Here is a 27,825-nt window from a genome sequence, read left to right as displayed (position 1 = left end):
CTGTGCGGACGCACTAGTCGACGGCCATCAGAGCTATTTCCAGTTGTTAGCTATTATGAACATTCATGCACAGGTCTTTGAGAGGGCATAGGCTTTCATTTCTTTTATGCAGATTCCTAGGGGTGGATGTGCTGTGCTGTATGTTAGTTTACATCAGACTTTTCAAGAATGTCCTAAATGTCTTCCAAAACGCCTGCTCCATTCTACATTCCCATCAATAACGTATGAAGGCTTCTTTCTCCACATCCTCGCCAATGCTGGTCATTGGTTCATCTTTGTAATTACGACGATTCTGACAGGTTTGAAGTGGGATCTCATTGTGGATTTGAATTGTATTTTCTTAATGAGTCATCAAAGTTGAACATTTCAGGTGTTACTGGTCATCCTCTATTTTCTTCGGACAAATGTTGATTCAAATCTTTTGCCCATTTTTTCTTCAGGCAGTTTGTCTTTGGTGTTCAAGAATGCAAAAATTTGCTCTAAATCTCCTTTTCTAACATAGTATCTATTTTCATAAATTTCAAATTGGGCACTTTGGCTGGTCTCAAAAAGCACTGCAGCCCACTCAAATGTTATTCCCTGGGTAACAATACTTGCGGCCATCCATCATCTTGTGGTACCTACTATGTGCTCGGCACTGAGTGCTCTTGGTAGAGTTTTCCTCGGGACAAAATTAGGGTTTCTCAACCTCAGCACCACTGACGTGTTGGACCGGGGAATTCCCGGTTCTGGGGAGCAGTCCTGTGCAGGGCAGGATGTTTACGAGGCTCCCTGGCCTCTTCCGACCAGATGCCAGTAGCACTCCTCCAAACTCTGACAACCAAAAGTGGTTCCACATATCGCCAAATTGACTTGGTTGAGAACCACTGGACTAGGCATTTTTACATAGGAGAGAATGCGTAAGTCCGAAAATGATCCCTAGGATTGGTATTCTGGGAACAAGCAAATCTTGCTTTCCCCAGACACAGGGTATGATGTTTCTTATATGTAGGTTTAAAACAGGCAAAACTAAACTTGGTGGTAGAGGAGGGGATCCTGAAGAGAAGGGACACATGAGACCTTTTGGTGTACTCATAATATTCTTGACCAGCCCTGTCCAACAGAACTTTCTGCAATGACAGAAATATCCTAATATCTGCACTGTCCAATATGGCAGCTACTAGCCACATGAGGCTACTGAATAAACAAACTGTGGCTACTGTGATTAAGCAAAGGAACTTTAAATTGAAATTAAAATTTAAGTAGCTACCTGTGGGAAACAGCTACTATAATGGACAGCATAGTACCACATATATCTGGGTGAAGGTTCTACTTATGTGCAATCCAAAAACCTGCACACTTAAGAATTGTTCATTTATGGAGCTTCTACTTCAATTTAATTTTTTTCTTTGTTTTGTTCCACAAAAACAGTTGTAGCAAGATTCCACAGTGGCTTTGTGGCAATTTTTTCTGAAACCAGGGCTCCTGAGGACAGACCTCCCTGGATCCGAATCAGGAGACCAGACAGTGTACCCAGCAACGACTCAATAGCCCTCAGCCTCAGTTTCTTCTACATTTTTGGGAGAAGCTACATATTTCCCCTACCCTATCCCCATTTTTTTTTTTTTTTTACCCGAAGAGAAAATTTAGCAAGTGTTGATTCTGTTATTTTGCCTGGTCTTCACCCAAAGGAATGAACTAATTAGGATCATAATACCTGGGATGTGAGAAATATCTGAGGAAAGCAAAAGTTGAACAAGTACAGTAAGAGAATTAATTCTTTTGCCAACTTCACTGGTCAGACTCCCTGTGGAGTTACTGACATGCTTTTAGATTCCTTAGGGAAGTTATTTCAGTTTAGAATCTGATATTATCTGACCATTAAGCATGAAAGACATTTTTCAAGCTTCATCTAGGGTTGTGTGCCACATTAACAGAGAGCAAGCCCTTACTGCCTAGCTGCTAGGGATCAGACACAGAGAACCACCTGAATGACCAGCCTGCGAAGACCTGTGCCACTGGGATGTCTTCACCCGATCTAAGGACAACTGTGCTGGGTTATAAATCTTCACCTTTGGTGTGCACTAAGTTAAAACCACAAAAATCTTAACCCCTTACTTAAAAAAAATAACCAAGTGACAGATTTGGATTATAGCTCTCATAGGGTGAATGCATGGGGTTCTCTGGAAAGGGCCTCCAGGAAAGGAGCTAAGCCTGAGAGCTCACAAGACCACAACACTGCAAACCTCTTCCCACCAAGGCCTTCGTTCTGGTCTGGAGAGGACATGGAGAAAGGTGTGATAAACCCAGCTCTACCTTCACATGTTTCTGATCTTACTGATAAAAGAAAGACTCATCAGTTTTAAGAGTGATCCACCTAAATCCACCACCTTGGTACCAATGACAAGTGGTTTGTGCAAGTGCTTATAAGAAAACACATTCACTCCCCACAGCCAGTTCTTCAAAGTCCCACTTCCTAAAGCCTCGCCTTAATTTGGGATTTTGTTCAAGCAACCGTTCGCAATCCCATCAAAACTCAATCTTGGCAATTTTCTTCAATAATGCCAGTAGCTCAGTCATCTCTACTCTTTCAGAGGTCTTGAATTGAGACCCACAACCCCCATAAGACTTTAGGTAATACTGTATATGTATATAGGCTTTATACGTTTTTCTAGTGATCCATGACCCCAAACAACTTAGGAACCATTCGTCTATCCATTTTACAAAGCTTTTTAGAATTCTTTACCTAAGTGTTTACCTAGACTAAAAAAACTAAAACAAACAAGCAAACCAAAAAAACATTCCTCCATCAACCATTAGTGTTTCAGAATTTCCATCTTGGGATTACTAAGTCTCCTAGAAAGACGGACCATCCATCACCTCTTCTTGCGCGTCAAGGTTAGTCAGGGCCAAAGAGTAGGTTGGGAAGGGGATTATGAGAGATGGCAAGATAAAGAAGGCCAAAAATGCCTACCATCCCAGTACGCATTCCCTCCACACTGTGACTTCAATGCTCTTCCCATCAAATAGTCTACCTCTCCACCCTTTGAACCCAGGACTGGCCCATGACTTGCTTTGGCCAACAGGGCATTTAGTAGACATTTATACAAGCAGAAGCCTGAGAAGTGCTTACACATCAAACTTTGCCCTCTCATGCTATTAAGAAGCCAGAGACCACCATGGGAAGAAGCAGCCTAGACTAAACCCCTGGAGGACAAGCCTTGAGGTATTCCAGCTGCCATCCCAGATATGTGAACGAGGCCATCCTGGACCAATGTGCTCTAGTCAAGGTGACCCAGACCAAAAGACTCATCCAGCTAACCCACAGATTTTTTAAAAAAAAATCATTAAGTTTGGGGTGATTTGTTATACAGTGAAAACCAATAGTATTAATTAAGCAGCAAAAAGAAAACCCAAGGGCCAATAAAAGCTATGAAGGAGGTTCTGATTTCTGGCATAATGTCCCTAGTATCTCTTGACTTGGCCATCTTTCTCAGTTCCACTGAGAAAGTTTCTATGTAAAGATCCTGCAACAGAGATCTCAGTGTAAGTTAAAAAACAACAAGAAAACTCCCACTTCACTAAATTCTCTAAGTATCAAGAAAGAGTCTGAGATCTCTTTGTCCCCCCCCCCCCGCAAAAACTTCTCTTTTAACGAATACACCTGAAAAACTCCACTGCTTATTATGAATGTCACTTACCTTAAGCAGCTCATACATATAAAACCGGATATCAAAGTCTGTCAGGATCTGGTATAGTTGCTGAAACAGATTTCAGAAAACAGAAAGTTAATTTAGTCTCATCATATCTTGTCATCCCAAACATTGGTCACCATTCTCTATAAACTTAGTACTTAAGTCCCTAAAGAATCCCAGGAATTTTTACCATCTGATCTGGAACAAATGGGGACAAAGACCAAAGATGAGGGTCTAATACTTCAGTCTCTTGTTAAGGGTAAGAAAAAAAAAAAGGAATTCCAAGGGAAACATTCAAGCCAACACGGATCTTTTAAAAACTTGTTTAATGCTCCAGGATTTCAACACCCACAATTACATTATTACGGAAACGAAGTCCAAGTTGTCCAACTGTCCTCATATTCTTACTACAAGCATAGCATAGCAGTACAGTGTGCTGTAGAGAACTAAGTGGAGAGCAGGACTTGAAGAATTTCATCAGCCCATGTGGCAAGTGGCCACATCTCATGAGTGTATCTGCTCACAGAAACAGGAGGAAAGTGACTGCGATAGCCCTTGGAGATGGTAAGAGGCTTAGGAGAGGAGCAGGGGAGTGAGATGCTGGAGGAAAAAAAAGAGTGACAGGAAGTGAAAATGACTCCAGGCAAAAAGGACACATGAAAGAGTTCTCATTACCAATAATCCAAAGGAACACCCACTCTGAGTTTTTTCAAATTTCAATTTCTAGGAGACAGAGTAGCATTTATATATCCAGGTTCATTAGAGTCATCACAGAACCTCATCAGAAACTATACTATTATTTTTGGTAATCAATTCCAAGCAGAGCTCTTTCCCCATCAGTCCAAAGCAGCACTGTCTATAAAACTAATCAGTGCACCTTTATTAAACTTATTTTGTTTCTTTATTGGAAGACTCAGGCAATGGAGGGAAACTCTCTAACGAGCAGTGACCAGCCTATATAACGTGTCTGTGGAAGAGGGGAAAGCCAAACTACACATCCTTATTTGTTTGCATTCATATGAATGATATGAAGACCTTAATAAAACATGGTTTCACATGTATGCATGTGGGGGATGGACTGCTGGGGCTCAGGGAAATAAGACTTTTAATCACATACCATTTTATAATTTTAGATCCACGTAAATATAACCCCTGTTCAAAAAGATTAAGAAAAACAATCTGCCAAGAATCAAATTTAACATCTAAGAACACCAGGACTTGTTTTTCCCTGTTAATAAGTGAGAGTAATTCTCCCCCCCAGCTTGGCAAGAACATCTGACTTCATCAGTCTCTGGGAGCAGCTGGCTCAGCGCAGCACAGGGAATGAGGACACACGGACCGGGACACCCGTGGCGCTGGGAGCTGCTCCGCTACTGGAAACTAACCTGGGGTGGGAAGGAAAGCATCTGGGCACGTGGCACCAACACGCCACCACTTCTGTTCAGGAGCTAAACACCCAAGCGTTCTGTTGTCCCCCAGCTCCACACGGCAGGGAAGACTTTGCAGGCAGCGTCCCAGCACCAGTATGGATGGACACAGGCTAAAGATACTATCTCTTTGGGTGTCAAATCAGCTCCTCCTTGGGAGGAGCTCTCCCAGCTCTCCTCTGGGAGATCCCTCCCAGAGATGCACCAAGTTGAACCTCATGTCAATAAATAGACTGTGACAGTGAAACGAGCATTTTCTAACCCTCAGAGGGGGCTGGAATATTTTATTTCCAGAAAACAAATACGGGCTCTTTTATCATTTGGATTTTTGTCTGTGGAAGGCATTCCTCTTGTATCACGTGGTATCTATACCAAGCATCTGTGCAAATGGTATAAGGCATAATAATAATAAATGTCCTTGGACCGCCAACACAGTACTTCTAGCTACTCCAACCAATATCAATTTTATGTAATACAAAAAACACTAGATGAATGAATGTATCAGGCCTAATACATTACAGAGTCCTGAATGACAGGCCGACATTTACTCTCATTTCTCAGGAGCTTAGGATAGGAGGAGACCCAACTACATGTTACATTTTACCACCTGGGCCTAAAATTTAGGACTCAGTAGGGTCCACAGTCTGGCTCTGACCAACTTTCACAGCTCTGTCTCCATTTCAGACCAAATAAACTTGGTTGCTTCCTCCATTCTTCCTTCTCCAGTGTCCCCACCTCCTCCCAAATCTCTAACATCCCGCCCCTCTCCCTTGGCCTATAAGTAAGCCCATCCCATCTACTCTCTACAAAGCTAACAGTGGTCCCTTCCTTCTCTGAACCCGTGCTACTTAATGTCCGCTGGGGTGTTCAGAGGCCAGCGACAGCAGCAGCGTCCCCGGAGTTGATGCTCCCTACTCAGATACTAGCAGTGACCTAAGGTTCTCTAACCTGGCTGTGAGCACCAAGAGGCTGCTCCCCTCTGCCCACACCTCAAGTCTCATGCCAGCGCCCTCACATATCAGGTGCATACATTGGTAGGGAAAAACGGGTTCTGGGGCCGGTGGTAGTCACCAACTTGGTGACTCAACTTCTTTGCTCTCCCTCCTGCAAATATGCAAGAAGCCACTGTACAACCTGGTCCACAGTCTAAGTGCTAAGATAACCGAACAGTGGAATAGCATACCCTGTATACACCCCACCCCATGAATGGTGGTTCTCAGCTTGTACCCAGAAGGCAGTTGATGAACATTTGTCTTTGATGATGTTCACCGGTGGAACAAAATTAAAATGGTTTCCCAGGAAATACAAGTCCGAAGAGTCTATGACAAGTTATAAAGGGCAAGTTCACATGAGCCACACTTTTCCTCCATTCTTCTTACCCAGCTGTGTCCAATGGCAAATTGTCAGCAGAAGTTGGCTTTGCTTATATTTTTATAAAATAAGTGACTTATCAAAAACAAAGCAGGCCTATGCTTCTCAGAAGATTACAAAGATGCTGAGGAAGACTATTCACCAATCCTACATTGGTTCCAAAGCTTCAAACACAGGCATTTTCTTAGAAATCAGGGCTATCTGAGGACTACCCGAAGGCTAAGGTGGAAATTTCCTAGGACTTTTCATTAACCTGCGAAGGTCTGAGGAGGACAATGGAAAAAAAAAAAAAAGGCAATTTGATTAACAGACTCCAAATCTCCTTGGGTTTAGAACAACTGCCCAGAAAGGAATGGCCACGTGGGCCTCACTTTTGCTATATACCCATAGGTCCTTGGACTGCGGGTATAGCTCAGGTGCATCATGACCAGGTTCCCCAACCCCAGTGACTGTCATTTAGGATGACTACCCACTTTAGGAAGGTTCCTAGTCACAGGTGGGAATCAGCAACACAGCAAACTCACGCTGCACACACAGCTGGCAGATTCCCTCACATACACACCTCACTTGGTCTGTATCCAGAAATCCCAGGGGTCCCCATGTAGGGAGAAGAAAAAGCAGGGGGAGTGGGATATAAAGTGAAAGGTGCCTAATGCAGTTGTCACCTGTTCTGGCATCAATGTGTAACCCCAAGATCCAGAATAAAAACCAAGGTTAATATTTTCAGAAATTTAAGGAAGCAGGACAAATCATTGATCAAGCAAATCAAAGTTATGACTAATGACCTGAAAATGTCTTATAAAGAAAATCTCTGTATCAAACTCTAACAGCATTAACAAGGCCTCAAGATATCAGCTAGTGAAGGCCCATCTCTATGGGAGTGACTTAGAAATTCTCTACAGAGCAAAATGGGTCTGCTTCCTTTTCAAATGCAGTCTATTAACCAAAAAGAATGAAATCTTGCCATTTGCAACTACGTGGATGGAACTAGAGGGTATTACGGTAAGCGAAATTAGTCAGAGAAAGACAAATATGACTTCACTCATATGAGGACTTTAAGAGGGAGGGGGCCAAAACATAAGAGACTCTTAAATATGGAGAACAAACAGAGGGTTACTGGAGGGATTGTGGGAGGGGGGATGGGCTAAAATGGGTAAGGGGCATTAAGGAATCTACCCCTGAAATCATTGTTGCAATGCTAATTAACTTGGATGTAAATTAAAAAAAAAAAATGCAGCCTATTCAGGGGGCCTTATCAATCTTTAAAATGTCCAAATGATAGATTTTGCTTAAAATGCATACTCGTTTTTTTAAAGTTTATTTTTATTCTATTTTGAGAGAGCGCCAATAGGGGAAGGGCAGAGAGAGAAAGAGACAGATTCCCAAGGAGGCTCTGTGCTGAGTGCAGAGCCTGATGTGGGGCTCGAAATCATGAACCATGAGATCATGACCTGGGCTGAAATCAAGAATCAGACGCTTAACCAACTGAGCCACCCAGGTGCCCTTTTATTCGTTTTTATTTATACTCTTCCAAAGGCATAGAAAGCTGAGAAGCAGGTCTCAGCAGAAACTTTTTCTTATACAAATGGTACTTTAACTTTCTGGAGAAAATGGTGAGTTTGGGAGTGTTCTGTAACTGTTCATTCCACTTTTAGAAACTGGCCTTTCCTATTCCTTTGTTTGGAAATTCTTTTTTCTTAAGTGTCACTGTGTATCTTTTATTATCACTTTGACACATATGAAGCATAACTGAGGATTTCAAGGAGAAATCAACCAAACCAGCTCTTTCATAAAACGAAGTATCAAGGGGAAAATGAATAAGACCATAGAAGATCTGAACTAAATTAACAAACTTGATATAAAAAAATGGCCATGTACTAAAGTCACAAAGCAATCATCAACAAATTCCAAAAACCAACATTATGTAGGTCACGTTCCTCTGGACCTAAAGATAGCCAAATTATAAATCAACAATAAAAGAATAATTTTTTTTGAAAAAAACAAGTGGTTCCTCCATCATATTATTCACAAACATACAGCTATGAAGGACATTCTTAGGATAATTAATTACTGGGAAACTTCTCAATAGGGATTCTGTACTGTATGTTAGATGGCATTATTGCATAGATATTAAATTTCTTAACTGTACTAACAGTACTGTCATGTAGGAAAAAGGTCCTGCCTAGTTCCAGTGCTAGCATATCTAGAAGTGAAGTATCATGATGCCTGCAATTTAATTTAAGAGGATTTCAGTAAAAAGAGATAAAGGGTGGGGGGGGGGGGAAGAAAACATCAAATGTGGCAAATATTTTTAGTTTTTTTAAGTGTTTTTCCCCCCGAGGTGGTTTTTGTTTGTTTAGAGAAAGGAGCACTCCATCAGTGGAAAGAGGCAGAGGGAGAAAGAGAGAGAATCTTAAGCAGGCTCCATGTTCAGCACAGGGCTGAACACTGGGCTCGATCCCACGAACCTGGGATCAAGACCTAAGCCATAATCAGAGTCCGAAGCTCAACTGACAGGCGCTCAGACGCCCACAAATGTGGCAAATATTAACAACCGGTGAATCTAGGGGAATAACATGAGGGTATTAATTGACCACTCCTTCCGATTTTTAGTAGGTTTAAAATTTTTCCAAGTACAAAGTTTGGGGAGAAAAACCCAAATCCACAAGTACTTTGTACTTCTAATCTGAAAACTACATGGAAATGAGCTCCATGATCACGGCATGCAGCAGCTAAGGTGGTGCCTGGGGCGGCACACACGTAAAGCCCAGTCACCACAAATCAAGAAAGAAACAAATGAAATGAGTGGACTTCAACTCAAGAAGTTAGGGGGAAAACTGTAAAAACCCAAGAAAGAAAAGCAACAAAGAAGGGAAGAAGAAAGAAAGAACTGAGATAGGAGCAGAAACAATGAAATAGAAAAAACAAAAACAATTGAGCAAAACCAAAAGCCAGTTCCATGAAAATATTAATAAGACCTCTGTAGCAACACTGATACTTTTTTAAAAAAAGAGAAAAAGCAAAAATAATGTCAAAAATGTAAAGGAAAACATAATTACAAACACATTACAGTCTTTAAGCCCTAGGAAAATTCTATTAACTTTATGTAAATAAATTGAAAGTGGTCACTTTTTTTTTTTTAATTTTTTTTTTCTTTTAAATTTTTTTTTTTTTTTTCAACGTTTATTTATTTTTGGGACAGAGAGAGAGACAGAGCATGAACGGGGGAGGGCCAGAGAGAGAGGGAGACACAGAATGGGAAACAGGCTCCAGGCTCTGAGCCATCAGCCCAGAGCCTGACGCGGGGCTCGAACTCACGGACCGCAAGATCGTGACCTGGCTGAAGTCGGACGCTTAACCGACTGCGCCACCCAGGCGCCCCTAATTTTTTTTTTCAACATTTATTTTTTTTGGGACAGAGAGAGACAGAGCATGAACGGGGGAGGGGCAGAGAGAGGGGAGACACAGAATCGGAAACAGGCTCCAGGCTCTGAGCCATCCGCCCAGAGCCCGACGCGGGGCTCGAACTCACGGACTGCGAGATCGTGACCTGGCTGAAGTCGGACGCTTAACCGACTGCGCCACCCAGGTGCCCCGAAAGTGGTCAACTTTTATAATAAATATTATTGGGGTGCCTGGGTAGCTCAGCCATTTGAAAGTCCAACTCTGCTCTCTCTCTGCCCCTCCCCAACTTGTGCTCTTAAAATAAATAAACTTTAAAAATAAATAAGTAAAAAAGAAAAGTGTAGTTCAAAGTCTTCCCTTCCCTCCCAAAAAGACATCTACTTAGATAACCCTTATTTCATATAAACTTTCAGAGACTAGAAAGGAAACACTACCCAACTTATTTTACGAAGTCAATATAATCCTGAAGCCAAAATCAGAGTTTGCAATAAAAGGAAATTTTGGATAAAAGTTTATTATCAATTGTGTTAACAAAAAATACTGAAAAGAACAGGCTGCAGGTTGTATCCCTGTTGATTCACCTGGGATGCTAAACCAGGGACCAACTCCCCTGGGTGATACCTTAAGTCCAGTTATTAATACACTTAACAGTAAAATGAAAAAAATAAAAACAAGCTTTTATAATTAAAACAGATACATGACAAAATAAAAAGGACATTAAACTAACTGATTTCTCTATCTGTGGTCTGTCCTTCCACCCAGAAAAGACAATGACTGTCTCATCATGATCTGTTCTTCTGAAATACACCTCTGCTACCTGCTGCTTGGTGATCTTCTAAGTAAACTAAAACGGCAGGGCTTGAACATTCACTGGACCTCCAGTTTAACACGGCAGACCAAATACATCCTCCCTACACTTCTTCCTGAAGCTCCTCTAAATTAACAGTAAAAGGAATGGGGCTTTTGGTGGGGGAGGGGGGATTCACTCACAACTAAGAGAATGGAAGAGATGACAACATTTCGAAGCTAGAAAAAAAATGTCCAACTGACTCAGCAGACCAAAGAAGCTGAACTTCTGCCCAAAGTGGAGGGGATCCGGAAACAAACCACCTCACATGAAAGAAATTACAGAAAGGCTCAGGAATCAGTGACCCCAGGTACCAAGGAAAGAGAGTAAACAGATTCAGCTGAAAACAGGAAAACAAGTTTAAAACACCACACCAAAAATGAGGGAATTACGTGAAAGTCTACAGAACTTTCCCAGAGCTGTCCTCCATTGGAGGCTGAGATGCCCGTGGCCAGGTTCGCCACCTCAAGACAGGAGTTGACAAGCCGTCATCAGTAATTTCAGTCCTCTAAAACAGGAGTAGACAAAGTCCGTGCCATTTCAGACAACTATAACAGACAAAAAACAAGAATGCACAAAAAAAGGAATCTGAAAGAAAAACTGAGAAAGAGTATGAAGAAGAAAACATCATGCGGGGGGGGGGGGGGGGAGAAAGCCCACATATTCTCAGTGAGAAAATAGAAGATATTACATAAAAGAACAGGATACTACTTTTAAAAGTTCAGAGAATAGAACAGAGCTAAGAAATAAAGTCTAACGTTCGAATGAGTTCTAGAAAGTGAGAACAAAGAAGAGAAGAAAATCAAAGAATGTTAAAAATATTGTTCTAAAATGAAAGGACATGAGTTTCTAGATTGAAAAAGCCCAGCAAGTGCACAGAACAAAAGATAAAAGTGACCCATTCGAAGGAACATCTTTGTGAAATTTCACAGACTGCGGCTGAAGAGAAAACCCTAAAAGCTTTCCAAAGGAAAAACCAAAACCAAAACCAGATCACATAAGGTGAAACCAGAATGGCTTCAGGGCTGATAAGGAAAAAAGCTCTTCAAAACTGAGAAAATTATTAATTACAACCCAGAACTCTATGCCATGGCAAGTACATTAATTGGAAACATAAAACAGAAATGTTTTCAGATATGCAAGCCTCAAATACCATTAATCTTCCACGATCTCTTTAAAGGAAGCTCCTAGAGAATGTGTGCCATTAAAACATCTCTTTGAGAGTTGAGATGTAAACGAAATAAGATTTCTCCAGGGAGTTAAAAATTTCTGCTGTTAAATCAACAGAGCAGGCATCAATTCAAGAAACACAAAATGATGAAGTGAAATTGTTATATGTATGGCTAGACAATTGGTAAAAACTTATTAAGGAAGCAGAAGCATTTAACTTAGGCATTTTGCTATGAAGTTTCATTAAGACCAGCTTTCAAACTTTTGTATTTAGGAAAATGTTTGGTTTCATTAAGAAAGGCATACACATTCCCACTCATATACGTACACCTTGACAAACTTGGGTCATTCAATGGCAAAAGTGTGATTGGCTTTGTGGATCAGCAGACTACTACTTTAGCAGCTAAGCACCGCTACGCTAATGGAAAATGTAGCCCTCCTTTTTTTTTTTTTTTTAAAGTAGTCTTCCCACCCAGTAAGAGCCCAATGTGGGGCTTGAACTCATGACCCTGAGATCCAGACCTGAGCTGAGATCAAGAGTTGGATGCTTAACTGACTGAGCCACCCAGGTGCCCCATACATCCTATTTTTATGAGTTCACTATTGATTTCACCCTTAGGGAGTCACATTAGAGGCTCTTTCTAAATTAAAGAATTAAAAAAAAAAATTGAAGAGTCACATTAACAAGGGAACTTGTTACATATGGAAAAGCTACACTGTATATAAAACTTGCTTATTGTTTTATCAGTTGTAATAGCCACTTTTACTTATTTTCCACAAATTAACCCTGAAAGTTGTTTTAGAGTGATTACCTAAGAAAAATTAAATGTGAGATAAAGCTCTTTTATTTTCACCCACAAGCTTCACTCCTAATACCAGCATCTTTCAACTGCTGATTTGGTTTTGCCCCTAACTTCCATCACAATAAAACCACAACCCTTTCATTCACTGACAGTGAATTATAAATCACCTAAAAGTTCTCCAAACACCTCTCAAAATCAATGCCACTATTTTGTTTTTATATTGGTTTTCATATTATGTTCTACCGTGACCAGAATGTTTGGCCCCAAAAACCTTGGCAGAAGTTAAGGCTTCAGTGTTTGAATAATAACAAAAACAAACTCATGAAAAACCAGCTTAAAACCATGCTTTTGGAATTACACTTCAAGTCTAAATTAATTTGCATTATAAATACAAGAAATGTAAATAACCCAAGAGAAGGTTTTTCTAAAGCACAGTGTCTCTTAACTAGCTTTTTTGTGTCATTTGCTTTGTATACAGTGTGCATGAACACACACACTCTGACAGCTTGAATCCCATGTGTTGCTTCTTTTTATGTAAGCCCTATATCTGTTTATGACTTATCAGCAACGGAAGATTCCTATGCAAATCAAGTATCTACCCAAAACTATGTTGTCTAAAACAGGAGTATTATAGATGAGGCATTAGCTTAGACTAGCAGCTACTCTCAGAGTAAGCAAGGCAAAGGGTGATGAGTAATTTCACCAAATGCAAGAACCCCACCCACTTTCTGCATCCTGTACTCCTGCTATAAGGAATCCAATTTGTTAATTCCCAATCTCACCATGACTTTTCCTGAACCCCTCGTGTTCTGAAGTATCAACAGTATTTATCGCCACCTCCCCACCCCCCCTCACCCCCATGCCAGAAAGAAAAAGCATATACGCACCTTAAAATCTGTATTATTGATATATTCAAATACCAAAGCCGGCGTCTTTGACTGCAAGAGAGAATAGTAATGCCTTATAAGTATTCAAACAATAAATGTACTTTGCTTCTGTCATACCCATCCATCCCCAAATCCCACTTAAATGAAAGAAGGATTTACTCATCAGGGAGAGCCTTTTAAGAAAGTATCCTCTTGAGACTGTGTGTCTGGAATTTGCTTCAAAATAAGTGGGGACGGTGGGTGGTGGGAAAGTGGGTGGCAGGCAGATGAAGCAAAGTTGGCCACAAGCTAAGGCACTGCTAAAGTTGAGTGATGTGCGCAGGGCGGCCCATTATATTATTCACTCTACTTTTGTAAATGGTTGACATTTTTCGTAAGTTGCTTTTTTTTTTTTTTTTTAATCCTCTGACCAACCTGTCAGTGGGCCTGGCACATCATGTGAAGATTTACACTCTGCAGTGTTCCAGTCTGCCAACCACAAAAGGAGTGACATGTTTTCATCTTGGTTTAGCAACCCAGATGCATTTTACAGAATTATCATACGTCTTGGGAATCTATCATAGGCCTTTTCAGGATCCAAAAGGGAACTATCTGTGATTATCAGCAAGCCATAATGTGAAATTACTGCCTTGGCTACAGACCACCGGAGAATGTCTGACTGTACAAAGTAGATATGTTCCCCCCAAAATTCATGCATAACCAAGTATTTCTAAAGCACTATAATCGTTAATACAATGAGTACATAATATCCAATATTTCCTTGTGTAAATAGATTTCTCAAACGTCAGGTTTACTTACGGTAAAATAATGCTAACTAGCAGTAATAAGCTTTCAAACTGGGAGAAAAGCAGAGGCTTAAAGGGTTACAGGAAGAAAGTCACCTTGGAAATCTCTATGGCCAGGAAGTTTTGCTCAAGGAAGCAGGTGGAAGTTACCTAGGAGACAGGCCACAGTACATGCACACAAGTCTTTGTCAGAACAAGCAGCCCCGGCAGCCGTAGGCAAAGGTTTCCTCAATAGCCCAAGGATGACAGGGTTTCATCAAGACCACCAGATCTCTTTACTGCCTGGGAGCAAGTCCATTTCCCTACAGGTCTGGGAAGGAGGGCTCCCTGTTGATTTTCATCCACCTTGATTTGTGTTACATATTATATAAAACACACACATGCCTCAGACAACAAATTACAAAAACAGTAAGATAAATATCACTAACTTTAAAAAAAAAAAAAAAAAGAAGAAGCAAAATGAAGATGCTCCTGGTGTAACAGTAATACATACTGGCTCACACTGCAGGCCGTTTTCAAAGACTATGGATTTCAGAGTGAGTCATTATAAAATCAACCTGAGCTGATCAGGCTGGGATATACTTTTTTTTAAATTTATTTTTGATAGACAGAGAGAGACAGAGCACAAGTGGGGGAGGGTCAGAGAGAGAGGAAGACACAGAATCCGAAGCAGGCTCCAGGCTCCGAGCTGTCAGCACAGAGCCCGACGCGGGGCTCAAACCCACGAGCCGTGAGATCATGACCTGAGCCAAAGGCAGACACTCAACCGACTGAGCCACCCAGGCACCCCTGGGATATACTTTTAATGCCAATTAGATTCTAGCAGACAACCATTCTTCTCAGTCTTTTGAGGGTCCAAGAAGAAAAATTTTCCTTATTCTTCAGTTTAATAACACTGGGGAATCTTGAGCAAATCACTGAACCCCTGTAGACTTTGGTTTTCTTATCTGTGCAAGTAACACTGTGGCCCGTGATGGCATGTGCTTCAACTTGTGAGGATTGAATGGCTTTGTACAGAATGGTGTCTGCACATAGCAAGCACTCAACGCACGTTAGCACATCATTTCTTTCTTTCTTTCTTTCTTTCTTTCTTTCTTTCTTTCTTTCTTTCTTTCTTTCAAGTTTACTTATTTATTTATTTTTGAGACAGAGAGCGAGAGAGCAGGGGAGGGGCACAGGATCTGAGACAGGCTCTGCGCAGAGAGCAGAGCGCCTGACATGGGGCTTGAACTCACGAACTATGAGACCATGACCTGACCTGAGCCAAAGGCAGCTGCTTAACCAACTGTGCCACCCAGGTGCCCCAGCATATTGTTTCTTTAGGTCTTCATCAGACAGAAGCAAAGACCTACCTCTCAAACAGAAGGCTATCCTGGGAGGACAGGAAAACAGGTGAGGCAGAACAGGTGAAGAACAGAAATGGGGCGGGAAGTGGAACATAAAAACTCTAGCTAATCATAAACACTTAGGGTTAAGTTACTTCTCAAGAAGTGAAAACAAAATTAAACACCAGTACATCTAAAATGGCTACAAAGTAAGTATATTTAACAGAAACAGTTTAGTTGTATCAGCATGTACAATATGAGCCCCAGTGGCGGATGCTGAATTAAAGCTTAGTATGAGAAGCAGCAAGGTGCCTTCCTCAAAGGGGCTGCGGGGCTGTGATCTGTCCAGCTCTCCGGGCCAGGTGTCCACATGGAGACATCGGTATTTCCTTCTCCAAACCCAGATTTTCAAATGTCACGCTGACATTGTGAAGTACAACAATGCTAATTGGTGGTAATAAGCTTTCAAAATCGGAAGAAAAGTAGGCACTTAAAGAAGACATTCAGCGAACATCTGTGGGCTGAATCAAGAGGAGGTTATAAACCTGGGCCAGGGATTTTTCTATACACACTTTTAGGTTCCCTAAAAGTGGTGGTGGCTACTTTATCACTGGACCATCATGATTTTTTCTCGTTTTCAAAATTATTCAGTAGTAAAGAAAAACATGATCATTCCCACTATGTAATGACGTTTCTCATGATTTTGATGTTCTGTGTGACACACACACACACACACACACACACACACACACACACACACTTTCTCCTTCTCCCCCCACCATCAGGCACCTACCACAGGGTCCTTCACAGTGTCAATCAGCTTAATGATATTTGTTCCACCACGAAGATTCTCCAGAATCTTAACCTCTCGTTTTATCTTCTTTTTCTTCACTGGCTTAAATACACAAGAGTAATCGGAAGTGAGATTCCTTTTGAAGTTAATAAATAAAATTTTAAAGCAATGTCAGCTAATCAAGTGGATGCTGCACTATCTTGCACACCATGGTGTTATGTAAACGAGTGTGTCTAAATTAGAAAAGAAATAAATATCAAGATAAAATGGGGCCTGCCCTTAAGAACATTTAAGACTAAGTTAAATACAGACTCATATGGCATATGTGTCAGATCTTTAAGCAGCTACATTTAGGGCACTTACAAATTTTGAACACCCATGTCATACTTTAAAAATAAAATGCTTTCTAGATAACTGCCAAATGGAACACATTATAGTTCTGAACAGCTGTATATCATGCGCTCACAAATGGAAAAACTGAAACAAAATGGTGAGACACCTGCTCTACCAATGAGTTCCGTGTAATTTTGTCTTCCACGAGTGAAGACCAGGTCACTGACATCAAGTTACAAACTTGTTTCCCAGCTGCTGGCTCCCATTTCCTGTTGCCACTCCCATTTCCTCAACATCTAAAATCTGAAATCAGCACAAAGCCAGTAAAACTACCCAACAGATCCCATTCCTAAAAAAAAAGATGACGGATCAGCAAAGGAGAACACTGATCTCTGATATGGTACTGATTGGAAACTTCTACCTGCTAACCTTTCCATCTGCTGGACAGAAAAATTAAAGATCTCAATTAGAAACACTAGCATTACATGTGTTATTTCTTGTCTTAAAGAATTTGAAGAATGAAAGTAGTTCTGGAAAAACTGACACATCACAACCAATTATGTTTTATAAAGTACTTAGAACACTAGCACGTAGTAAGTACTCAATAAATGGGAGATTTACTCTTTTCATGCTTTTAGTTAGTAATAAGTCACAAAATGCCTATGTTGTGGACTCAGCCTGGCTGAGCCATTTGTCCAAGGTCCCACAGCTAACAGGGAAGAGTAGGGGCGGGACTCAGATCTAGACAGTGACTCTGCAGGCCTCACTCCTGGCCACTGCGCTCTCATTTCTCAAATGTGGCTATGAGTGAAAGGGAACTAAGGAAAAGGAGTATTCTATCACGGAGACACTACTATGAAAGCAAAGGCAGAGTCGAATGGGTTTGCGATGAAATAAGATTTTAAATGCCTGCGTGTATGGGGTGGTGGGGGCGGGGAGAGATAATACATATGCCAGAGAAACTGTCATCTTTTGTTGGTCACTAAGCTACAGCTTTGAACACATAACAAAACAGCGGGAGATTATGAAACACAGAGCACCTGCATCACCTCTAACAGGGTGCTTGACGGAGAGACTGGAATCTCGCAGTATTCTTCCAAGCCAGCTGCCACAATCACGTCCGCTCCACTTTGTTAGGGTTCCCAGTGGAGTAGAACTGGCCACTGTGTCTCTCCTACTTCCACTAAGGGATCTTATTCATTCCCTTTTTCATTAGGGAGCTCAATACTTTGGGAAAATAAAGCACTCAAACATGAAGCACAACTTGATCAGAGAATAGCCAGAGAAGGACACACTACAAAATAAGTAAGTTTCAAAACTGTCAACGTCATGAAACAGACTGAACAACTGTTCCAGATTTAAAAGATATGACAACCGAATGTAACACATGACCTGGGATTTTCTTTTACTATAAAGAACATGATATGGACAACTGGCAAATAAGAACAGAGGCTGTAAGTTAGCTAACAACACTGTATCAATGTGAATTTCTGATTTTTTGATCATAGCACTGTGGGTTATTTAAGAATTGTCCCTAGGGGCGCCTGGGTGGCGCAGTCGGTTAAGCGTCCGACTTCAGCCAGGTCACGATCTCGCGGTCCGGGAGTTCGAGCCCCGCGTCAGGCTCTGGGCTGATGGCTCAGAGCCTGGAGCCTGTTTCCGATTCTGTGTCTCCCTCTCTCTCTGCCCCTTCCCCGTTCATGCTCTGTCTCTCTCTGTCCCAAAAATAAATAAACGTTGAAAAAAATTTATAAAAAAAAAAAAAAAAAAAAAAAAAAAAAAAAAAGAATTGTCCCTGTCTTTAGGAAATGCGTAATAAAATAAGCATCACTGCAATTTACTCTCAAGCACATAATCATGTGTATACACATATATTTACATATATAAAAAAAGCAAAACCAAATATTAACATTTAAGAAATCTGAGTGAAAGATACGGGAATTCTTGTAACTTTTAAGTCTAAAATTGTCAAAAAGTTAAAAGAAAAATAAAAGCTAGCAATTATATTTATAAATTCAGCCAATGCTACCATTACATTCAATGTAAGAAAATTCTAGAGTTGTCACCCACTCCTGGAAAGCAGGTACAGATCTGTGGCTGGTAACAGAGGAAAAAATACCCCACAGCCAGAAATCTGCATACACCAAAAACCTTCCTCTCTGCCTAACAGTGAATTCGTACAGGAGGAACCCATTAAATAAGTTGCCTCATGACAATGCCCCATATAAAGCCTTGCCTTGCTCTATTATTCAGCAACAGGTCAAGCAGGCACACTTCCCGGACAATGCAGCTGAGACCAAGGGATCTTTTCATTATGTCCTAAGGTAACTTACAGAGCAACTGAAGCATTTTTTTAAAAATTATTTTAATTTTATTTTGGGGGGGTGGGGGAGGGTCAGAGGGAGGGAAAGAGAGACTCCTAAGCAGGGTCCATGCTCTCAGCACAGAGCCGGACGAGGGGCCCACAACCCTGGGATCATGACCTGAGCTGCAATCAAGAGTTGGACACAACTGACTGAGCCACCTAGGTGCCCTGAAGCATATTTTGCTGCCCAACTGTCACCTGTCCAACAACTTCCTCACCTAGAGACGGGACAGCAGGGCAATTCTGAAGTGGCACAATGGACTCAGCACCTAAAGTCCTCAAATCCTGACAAAAGACGAAGAGATTATAAGAAAGGAAAGTGACCGACAGCTCAGGACACTCCCCTCCAAAGTGCAGACATCTATTCTCTACAGGAACCAGGCTATAGGTAACTCTCTTTAGCCTCAAGCTTACTCTTCTGAACCTGGGAGATGCTCCAGAAGCTAAAAAAACCAACAAGCTCCCAGGGAATGAAAGTGATCATTTTAATTCTATAAACAGAATTAGGGAGACAAAGTTAGAATTTATAAAGGAAGACCATTGGCATCCTATGGAAAATAGATCATGGATTTTACAGAAATTAGAATGCTCTGACCATGCAGTCCAGTGTTTGTACTCATCCACCCACAGTTACATGAAGCAGAGAAAATACATACACTTCCATAACAGTCTCATCATTTCATCCTGCTAGACAAAGTGTCTCCCACCTAAGGTTCATTTATTCCAAGTCAGAGAATATCTGTTTCAAAGATTCAAAATGAATCAGATTATAGCTGTTTCCTGATCCCCACACCAATTTTTTTTACTTAAAGTCTAGTAGATAAAAATGGAAAAAAGGTAAAAGAAAAAAAAAAAGAAAAGAAAAAGCAATTAAAGTATTAAATCAAGTTTCAATAATAAATGAATTTTGGCACACACCTATAAAGAATGTGTAAAAGGAAAAAAACTCAATTTGAAATTTTTCTGTGCATGAGCTCAGGAAAGGAAGGAAAGGGAAGGAAAGAGGGAAAAAACAGAGAAAGAAAGAGAGGATAGAAGAAACTTTCCCCAAGATTTCTGACCATATGGTGGAGAGTGCCGGCTATTCATGAAAACCTTGTTCAATGTGATCCAAGAGTAAGATACTTCTCTCTCTCTATTGACCAACTTGAGAAACTTAAAAGACAAATTTAGTGATGAGCTGCTTGGAAAGTCAAAAGTTAATAAAGTCAGTAATCTATCCTATTTAGCAAAGCTGATTTTTAAAAAGTCAGATCTGAGCATGATTTCAACTACTAGCACCTGACAGTGATTCAATTTGCAAAATAACACATACAAAGGGCCTAAGAATTAGAACCTCGAAAAATCCCAGCAAATGTCAACAGGCAAAGTCCCATTTTAATTTCTTTCTAGGCACAACTGAATTAATAAATTCAAGACAGGTGAAAAGATAGCTCAGCACTTTCAAATCTGGAATTACTTTTATTCCAGTGCCACAGCCACAACTTAGCTATTAATTTCACCACCCTCAATAAACAATCACAATGAACAACGGTCGCCAGGGATGCAGGACAGGGTAAGGAAGACAGTGCAGCCCAGATGACAGCATTTATTTTACTACCTTGGGAGCATCTCTCAAATCCACTGCAATTGACCCAAATATAAACAGCATCTGAGCAACGTTGTTTCTTCACAGCAATTCTTCCTTTCATCTTTCAAGTCCCACCTTTCCAATTACATTATCGATTCCCCAAGACTGTTTATTCTCAGGATTTTTGTTCTTGTCGATTTAAAAAAGCAAGGCATACAGCAGGCCTTTTGAATCTCACCAAGAGACTGGTATAGTTGTTCCTACTTTTGATTTTGCCCTTCGAAATCATTCATGCGGCCCAAGTGAAATATTATTATTGGACCTATACTTTATTGCTAAGTGCCAGGCACTGTTTTAAGCACATTTAATCCACTTTTAACAGTATCCTGACATGAGAACTACTGGTGCAATTTTACATGAAGACACTGAGGCAGAGTCTGAATAACTGCTCAAGGTCACAGAGCATCTGAGTGTCGGGAACGAGTATCTGAATGCAGGCAGTCTACTCCCAGGGCCACTTTCAGGAAAGAAGCACTTTGCAGATTACTAAACCACTGCTGTCTACCTACCCACCTATCCATATCTCATTTAATTCTCCCAAGAACACTGTGATTTATACAAGAAAGGTATATCCATTTTATAGATAACAAAACAGAGTCAAGTGGGTATAAATGAAGAAGCTGGTTCTAGAATCCAAGTCTTCTGACCTTCATTTACACAGCACTTAACACTATACCACCCTGATCATAAGGTGGCAGATCCTAAAATCAGGCTCTAGAAACTATCCAGAGCCACGCTCTATACATGCAAATCGGTACTCTATAACAAGATATTCTTTTTACACACGGCTCACCCTCCAATAAACCCCAATGTATTAGAAGGATAAAGCTGGTGGCCCCCTAACCTGGCAAGTCGTCATGATGAGACCTGGAACTGTAGGGGTTAAAAATGTGTAAAAACACTGATTATTGTGGCTTCCAACCAAGAGAGCAAAGTAACATTTTAGTTACGCATCAAACACCCAGCTGCAGTTACAAACCAGAGAACCCCTGTCCGGGTCCCAAAGCTCTCTGGGCTATTCCACACTCCGTCCAGCAACCCATCAAAGTCTAGCGTTTCCTTCCAGAGGAATAACTCCCCCAAATCATTAGAAACCACACCTGACTTTTAGTGAGTGTCCATCCATCCTTCCAGGACAGTTCAACACATCAAGAAGTAATTAGCCACTGTCCTAACTGCATCTACAAGACTCCATGACAGGAACAGAGGACCCTAGCGCTCCACGCTGTGACCCTGAGCAAACTTCATGCTCTCTCCGGGTCTCAGTTTCTCTCTCAAAAGGGTTTGGGTTCTAAGGTTTCTCTGCTCCCACATTTCATGATTCTGTTTCACTGCAAATTCAATCCCTGACCCTACAACCTCATTAGGAACAGTACAGATTAGTTCACATCATTTTTAAAATTTATATTATTTCTGAGGTTTAGTACCATTTTAATAATATTGTTTTAACTACTTTTACACCATGACATTGGTGGGACTCAAAATCACAACAACCTTAGATAAACTAATACCGATGTCCTGCTTCAGGAAGATGATGTCTTGGTACATTTGCCTAACAAAGGACATGGAGGGTGAAACCTACCAGCAGAGAAAGCAGAAACAAAAGAGAAAGCGGGGCACCAGCATGGAGCAGACAGCACGTCCATGTAACCCACACAGTCACCCGCTCGCTATGAAGTAACCAACAAGATGTGTCAGGGACAGCCCTCCCATCCTTGCTTTAACACTACCTCCTCACAGCACACAAGTTTCACAACGTCTACAAATACACTAAGAACACTTCAAAGATAAATTTGCGTTACCATCATTGTTTTAAGCTTGAGGATTAACCTCTGGGGAAAAAATGGATTTGCCCCTCTTCGTAAATAAGACCATCAAGAAACTGCCAACTTACTCTCTTGTACGAGAATTTCCAACTGAGTACAGCATGAGTTCAAAACGCCGCGTTTGTTTACAACTGGTATTGCTCTTAACCTCTATTTACGAAATAGTTTTATTTTGAAGGATCCCAAGAAGGGCTGAAATCCATACACAGGTGGTGCTCACAAAATGCTACAAGCTGTCCAAAAGGGCCAAATACTTTCATTTCTGTGTATACCTTCCTAAGAGGTCCTACAAGTGAACTGAGAAATGGGTTTCTCAGAATCAGAAGATGAAACTGTCAGCACTGAAGTGGCTTTCTTACCCTTCTATGTTAACTCTTCCATCCACCCTCCTCCCTTCCCCTCAAAACAATTTCTGTCAAAAAAGATTTAACCCGCCTGTTGATTGGAGCGTTTTAAGATTTCAACCTCAGAACTTCACTTCAAGATAGACAGTAAAATTTTGCTCACCAACTTCTAAATTCCTAAAACCTCTAAAGAGCTCCAATATGTTTTGATCAAAAACTACGAAAGAATCTACCAATGCAAATTAAACGGTAGAATTCCTCTGTGGTCGTTCATCTGACCATTCTCATATGTTGGACAGAACTGAAGGAAAATGTTATCAACCAAAAAGGAAGACAGCCCCGTCCTCAGGGAAAGTACCCTGTATCTCAGTCACTGCGTGTACACTTATAAGTTCCTTCCTGCAGCTGAAATAGAGTAGGCCTTTCATGAAGCGCAAGTTTTTTCTAGATTCCTCCAAATTATGAGCAGCTGGCACTCGGTCCAGCACCTAATTTCCGATGACCAAACACCGTAACAGCAGATTATCAGTCATAACTTATCTGAATAGGGGTGCACCACTTTGGATAAAGACCTTGTTCTTTTTAAAACACAATACTTTTAATCTACTTTAATTCAGCCTGTGAAAACAAGAAAACCACAGTACAATTAGTAGTTTCTTACCCCATCCTTCAGATAGAACAAAATGTGGATAGAAACGCCACAGGGCTTTGAAAAAAAAGAAAGAACTGGGTGTCGTAGGCACCAGTGGGAAAGAGGTAGTTCAGGCTGCACCCTGAAAAGAACTTGTATGGAAAAGATACAAGAAATACTTCATTAGCTAGAGCATCAAAGGAGCCTCCCAAATCTTATTCCCAAACACTGGAACTTATTCTGTGCTCAACATTAAGATCTTACCAACCAACACTAAAATGAGGAGAAAAATAGGAGAGTTCTGGCTAAGGGTCATTTCAACATCGTGGTAGCAGGCAAGTTTTCTTGTCTGTAAAAATAACCTTCACCTTACATATTGGGTTCCCTAAACATATCCTGTGAATCTTTAGAGGAAAAGCTCTCCAGCAACCGATGCTATGAAGTTCTGTAGAAGGACGACTCAAGAGTAATGTGATTCTCTCTCGCATGAACACACTGCCACTTTTATATTTACCTAAAGGCCATTCCTTCGAAAAAGACACCACAGGAAGTTACACACTTATTCTAAAAATACTATCGCACAAAAGTTATTATTTTTCTGAAATTGTTCTGGAGTCAGTTCATTCTTCCAAAGGCACAGCAGAGGAATATTCCTAATTCCTTGCTTACTTCCCGGAAAGACTTTAAGCAGCTTATATTAAAAACATTTATGCTTATGCATAAAGGAAAAAAGTGTATGGCCTCCCCAGGCAACTTCTTTGAAGGGAACATTTCTTTAAATATTTATGTTTGTAAAGGAAGGAAAAAAAATAATAAGAAAGACCACGTGGCTTTTCAGGTCCAATTCATATTTGGGGAAGAGGGGAGTCAAACTCCACATCTTCAGTATCAATTCCTCACTTCTCACCCATAGCGTTTCTGATGGCACAGATAATGTTCCCTATTTCTCTCTACTACAACTCTGCCTCTTCATCATTAGGCTCAGATGGTACTGAGAAACAGAGCCGATCACTTTCCTGAAAAGGGATTTTCAGACCATGTAAGCCTGACCCCTCATGCTAAACAGGGACACAGCTGCCCTAACTCTGGCCTTAAGACACAAAAACAGCTTTTCAATCCCATGTCCTTATTCACAGCTGCAAAATGGCCACACTGGAAATCTTGTATATGCAAAAGTGCTTGTATTAATCATTCTTTTTAGTCTTTTCAGTATTTTGCTAAATGACGTAAAACACATTAAATGATCTGGCAATGATGAGGACCCTCTACAGAATCTAAGGCTTTTTTAGTACACTCTATAAAACATTATTAAAACTATCTAACCAGTTATCTGAAAAAGAATTTAGCCACTCCTCATGCTCATTAAAATCATGTCTTCACCCAAGAGACAACAAAAGGTCTTTATCCAACTTAGGCTACTAAACCAGACACTAAGATTGTTTTGTTCCAACTATAATTTTAGCATGTACTCTTTTACTGCTCCCAATTTCACCTTTACTATTTGATAAGCAACAATGAACCTTCCAGGCACTACTGACTCACTGTATCCACCCCACCTGACAAATGTGCATTGCCAAAAGACATCAGCTTCAAACTCATCTTTGGAGCTGCTCTAATTTTTCCCAACTTTCTTTCTGGAGTAATCCGAGCATCAAGGGTAACAAACTCACTGCTCAAGGAACCCTTGGATCAATGGATTCTTTACGAAAAAGCTTTTCTTTCTTCTGAATACCTATTTCAAGTGGAGCCCCTTTGGAATTCTCACTTTGGGAGCCCAAAATGACATTTTGGAACAAAGATGTTCCTGAACTATCATCCTTGGGTTTCAAACAGGTCCACATACTTTCTTCAAAGTTCACAGGAAAATGGGTGGGAGAGTGAGTAGGGAAGGGACATCAGACAGAACAGATGTAAAACCAGAGTTTGCACTGCTCATTCTAGAATGTGAGGGAGTTTATATCCTAACCAGTGAGGAAAAATTTTAATGTCACTCAAAAGACACTCACCTTGAGAATTTTTACAACCACTCTCTCATTGTTGGTGATGTTAATGGCCTCAAATACTTCACTATACTTTCCCCGACCAAGTTTTCGAACCAGTTGGTAATCATCTTGATTACTGTGAAAGGCAAGAGTGACACATAAATGCCAAGACTTGGGATTAACCAAGCCTATACCCACTCTACACCCCCATCCAGCCGTTTCCATTAATCAAGCATTGGAAGCATCCATACATCAGGACACAACTCATTCCCTAAATGAAAGCCACAACATAAACTTGGCTCCTCTCACTGCGCACAGCTCCTAACCTAATTGGTCCGTCACAACTTGGGGAGCCAAGGTAGGAAGGCACGGCTCTGGGCCAATCTAGAAGGGTGAGCAAAGGATCTATCCTGGAGGCTCAGAGGGTGCCCGTCTGCCTGGGGCTCCACAGCAACTGCATTATACTTCACATCCCAAAGGTAGCCAGCGCCTGCTTTGAGAATGTGGATGTCTTTAAAAGGTTTCCTCCCACCCAGCCTCATTTCAAAAAACTAAAAAGGCAGAGAATTTTAATAGCTCCAGAGGACAGCTGCTGACTGCCCACCCCAAATAGAAACCCAAAAGTGTAAGGAGGAAGGGCTGTTCCCTCATTACCACCAGGCTCCGGTCCCTGGACCCTACACTTCTCAGTAAGAAAGCATTTCTTGGGGTAAGGGGGAGAGTGGGGTGCGCAAAGGGGGGGGGGGAGAAGGGGGGGGGAGAAGGGGGGAGAGGGATCCGGGGATGTGTGCGGCGGGGGGGTGGGGGGGGGGTCTGTCTACCACCCCAGGCCCCGAGAAAGCGCCGGCCAGCGGCTGGGCGGCGGGGGAGGCAGACCGCGGGGTGGGGGGCGAGTGCGGTTTGCGCCGGGGGCGGGGGGGCGGCCGGGCGAGGATGGGGGGCGGCGACAGCGGCTTTACCCCCAGCTCGGGACGTGAGCCTCATAGTCCCAGTACTCGCGGCTCCTCAGGCTGTTCACCTCGGCGTAGACCCGGGCCCTGCTGCCCGCGGCCGGGCCGGGCATGGCGGGCGGGACCGGGGGGCGCCGCGGGGCGCAGAGGGCGGCGGCGGCGCGGCGGGGGGCGCGGGGCGGGCGGGCGGAGGAGGCGGCGGGCCGCGGGGCGCCGGAGGAGGAGGAAGAGAGCGGCTGCCGGAGGCCACGCCAGGCCCGCGGGGGCGGGCGGGCTGGGGGCGCGGGGGGCTCCGGCCGAGCCGGCCGGGCCCTGGAGCGGCCGGCGAGGCGGCGGGGCGGGCGGCGCTCGCGCTCCGCGGCGGCCTCCGCTCGGCTCGCGGCCCCGAAGCGGCGGCGGCGGCGGCGGCGGCGGCAGCGGCGGCACCAGCAGCGGCGGCCGCCGGCCGGGAAAGGGGCAGCGGCGGCGGCGGCGGCGAAGAAGGAGGAGGAGGAGGAGGAGAAGGAGGAGGAGGAGGAGGAGGAAACCCGGAAAAGGGGCCGCGCTCACTAGGAGCGGCCGCCGCCCGGCCCGGGGCCGCCCAGCCTCACAGCGCCCCCTGCAGCGCGGGGGGACCGGCCGGGCGGTGCCGATCCCTCCCCCAGCCCCGCCCCTGCCCGCCCGCCGCCTCCGCCCTTGCCCGCCTGCCCGCCGCCCCGAACCCGCTCCCAAAGCTGCCAGTCCTAGGTGTGGCGTGGTGCGCTGGCCGCCAGGTCTCCCCCACCCACCGACCGCTGCCTTCGGGCCTTGCCCCTCGTGTGCCCTTTCAGGACTGTCCTGGAGACCCCCTACCCCTAGCTCTCCCCCTTCTAGTCATCCAGAGTTTATCCGCCGCGTTCTGACCCTGCTGTTAACCAAACCGTCCCCATCAAATCACTCTTAACAAGGAGAACATCCCCCCACCTCAACGTTTCTCCCTTCCTCCCAGAGACATCCCCTGTTTCTCCAGTGGACCCTGCTCTATCACCCATGTATTCCTCAGCCTCAAGATTTCCCCTTCTCTGTTCAACCAGGGCCTTCCTGACAAAACCCTTCTTTTAGACTTTCTCCCAAATTCCCTTCCAGAGTCTTCCCTAAAAACCTCTGAATGCTCACTTCTGTCACTTGGTTAGGCTGGAGTGGGCCAGGTTCCTTGCTGCAAAGTTCCTGTTTTTCCCTTTATATAATTAATAAGCAGTTTGTGGGGAAATACTTTGAGACAATGTAAATGTCCTGTTTTGGGGAGGACAGAGAGCAGA

The 27,825-nt window shown here is 42.6% G+C and overlaps 1 protein-coding gene across 5 annotated transcripts in view; it reads right to left on the bottom strand.

Annotated features, from left to right (window-relative positions):
* Positions 1 to 26,687, bottom strand: part of CSNK2A2 (casein kinase 2 alpha 2) — a 40,527-nt gene extending 13,840 nt beyond the window's left edge. For 4 of the 5 annotated variants that reach the window (XR_003965022.2, XM_030297411.2, XM_030297413.2 and 1 more), the window contains exons 1-5: positions 26,558 to 26,687; positions 25,623 to 25,734; positions 16,488 to 16,589; positions 13,585 to 13,635; positions 3,681 to 3,740 (exon numbers count right to left, since the gene is read on the bottom strand). Coding sequence is in view for 4 of the 5 variants with exons in the window: in XM_030297411.2 (XP_030153271.1) it covers positions 3,681 to 3,740; positions 13,585 to 13,635; positions 16,488 to 16,589; positions 25,623 to 25,734; positions 26,558 to 26,661 (429 nt within the window). In the remaining variant the exon portion in view is untranslated. The remainder of the gene's footprint in view (positions 1 to 3,680; positions 3,741 to 13,584; positions 13,636 to 16,487; positions 16,590 to 25,622; positions 25,735 to 26,557) is intronic. The other variant, XM_030297414.1, reaches the window with a different exon arrangement.
* Positions 26,688 to 27,825: the final 1,138 nt, after the last annotated feature.

The sequence above is a fragment of the Lynx canadensis genome, chromosome E2 (genome assembly GCF_007474595.2).
Source record: "Lynx canadensis isolate LIC74 chromosome E2, mLynCan4.pri.v2, whole genome shotgun sequence".
NCBI classification, from domain to species: Eukaryota; Metazoa; Chordata; class Mammalia; order Carnivora; family Felidae; genus Lynx; species Lynx canadensis.
The sequence above is the reverse complement of the archived record's forward strand: the minus strand, read 5'-3'. Positions and strand labels throughout refer to the sequence as shown.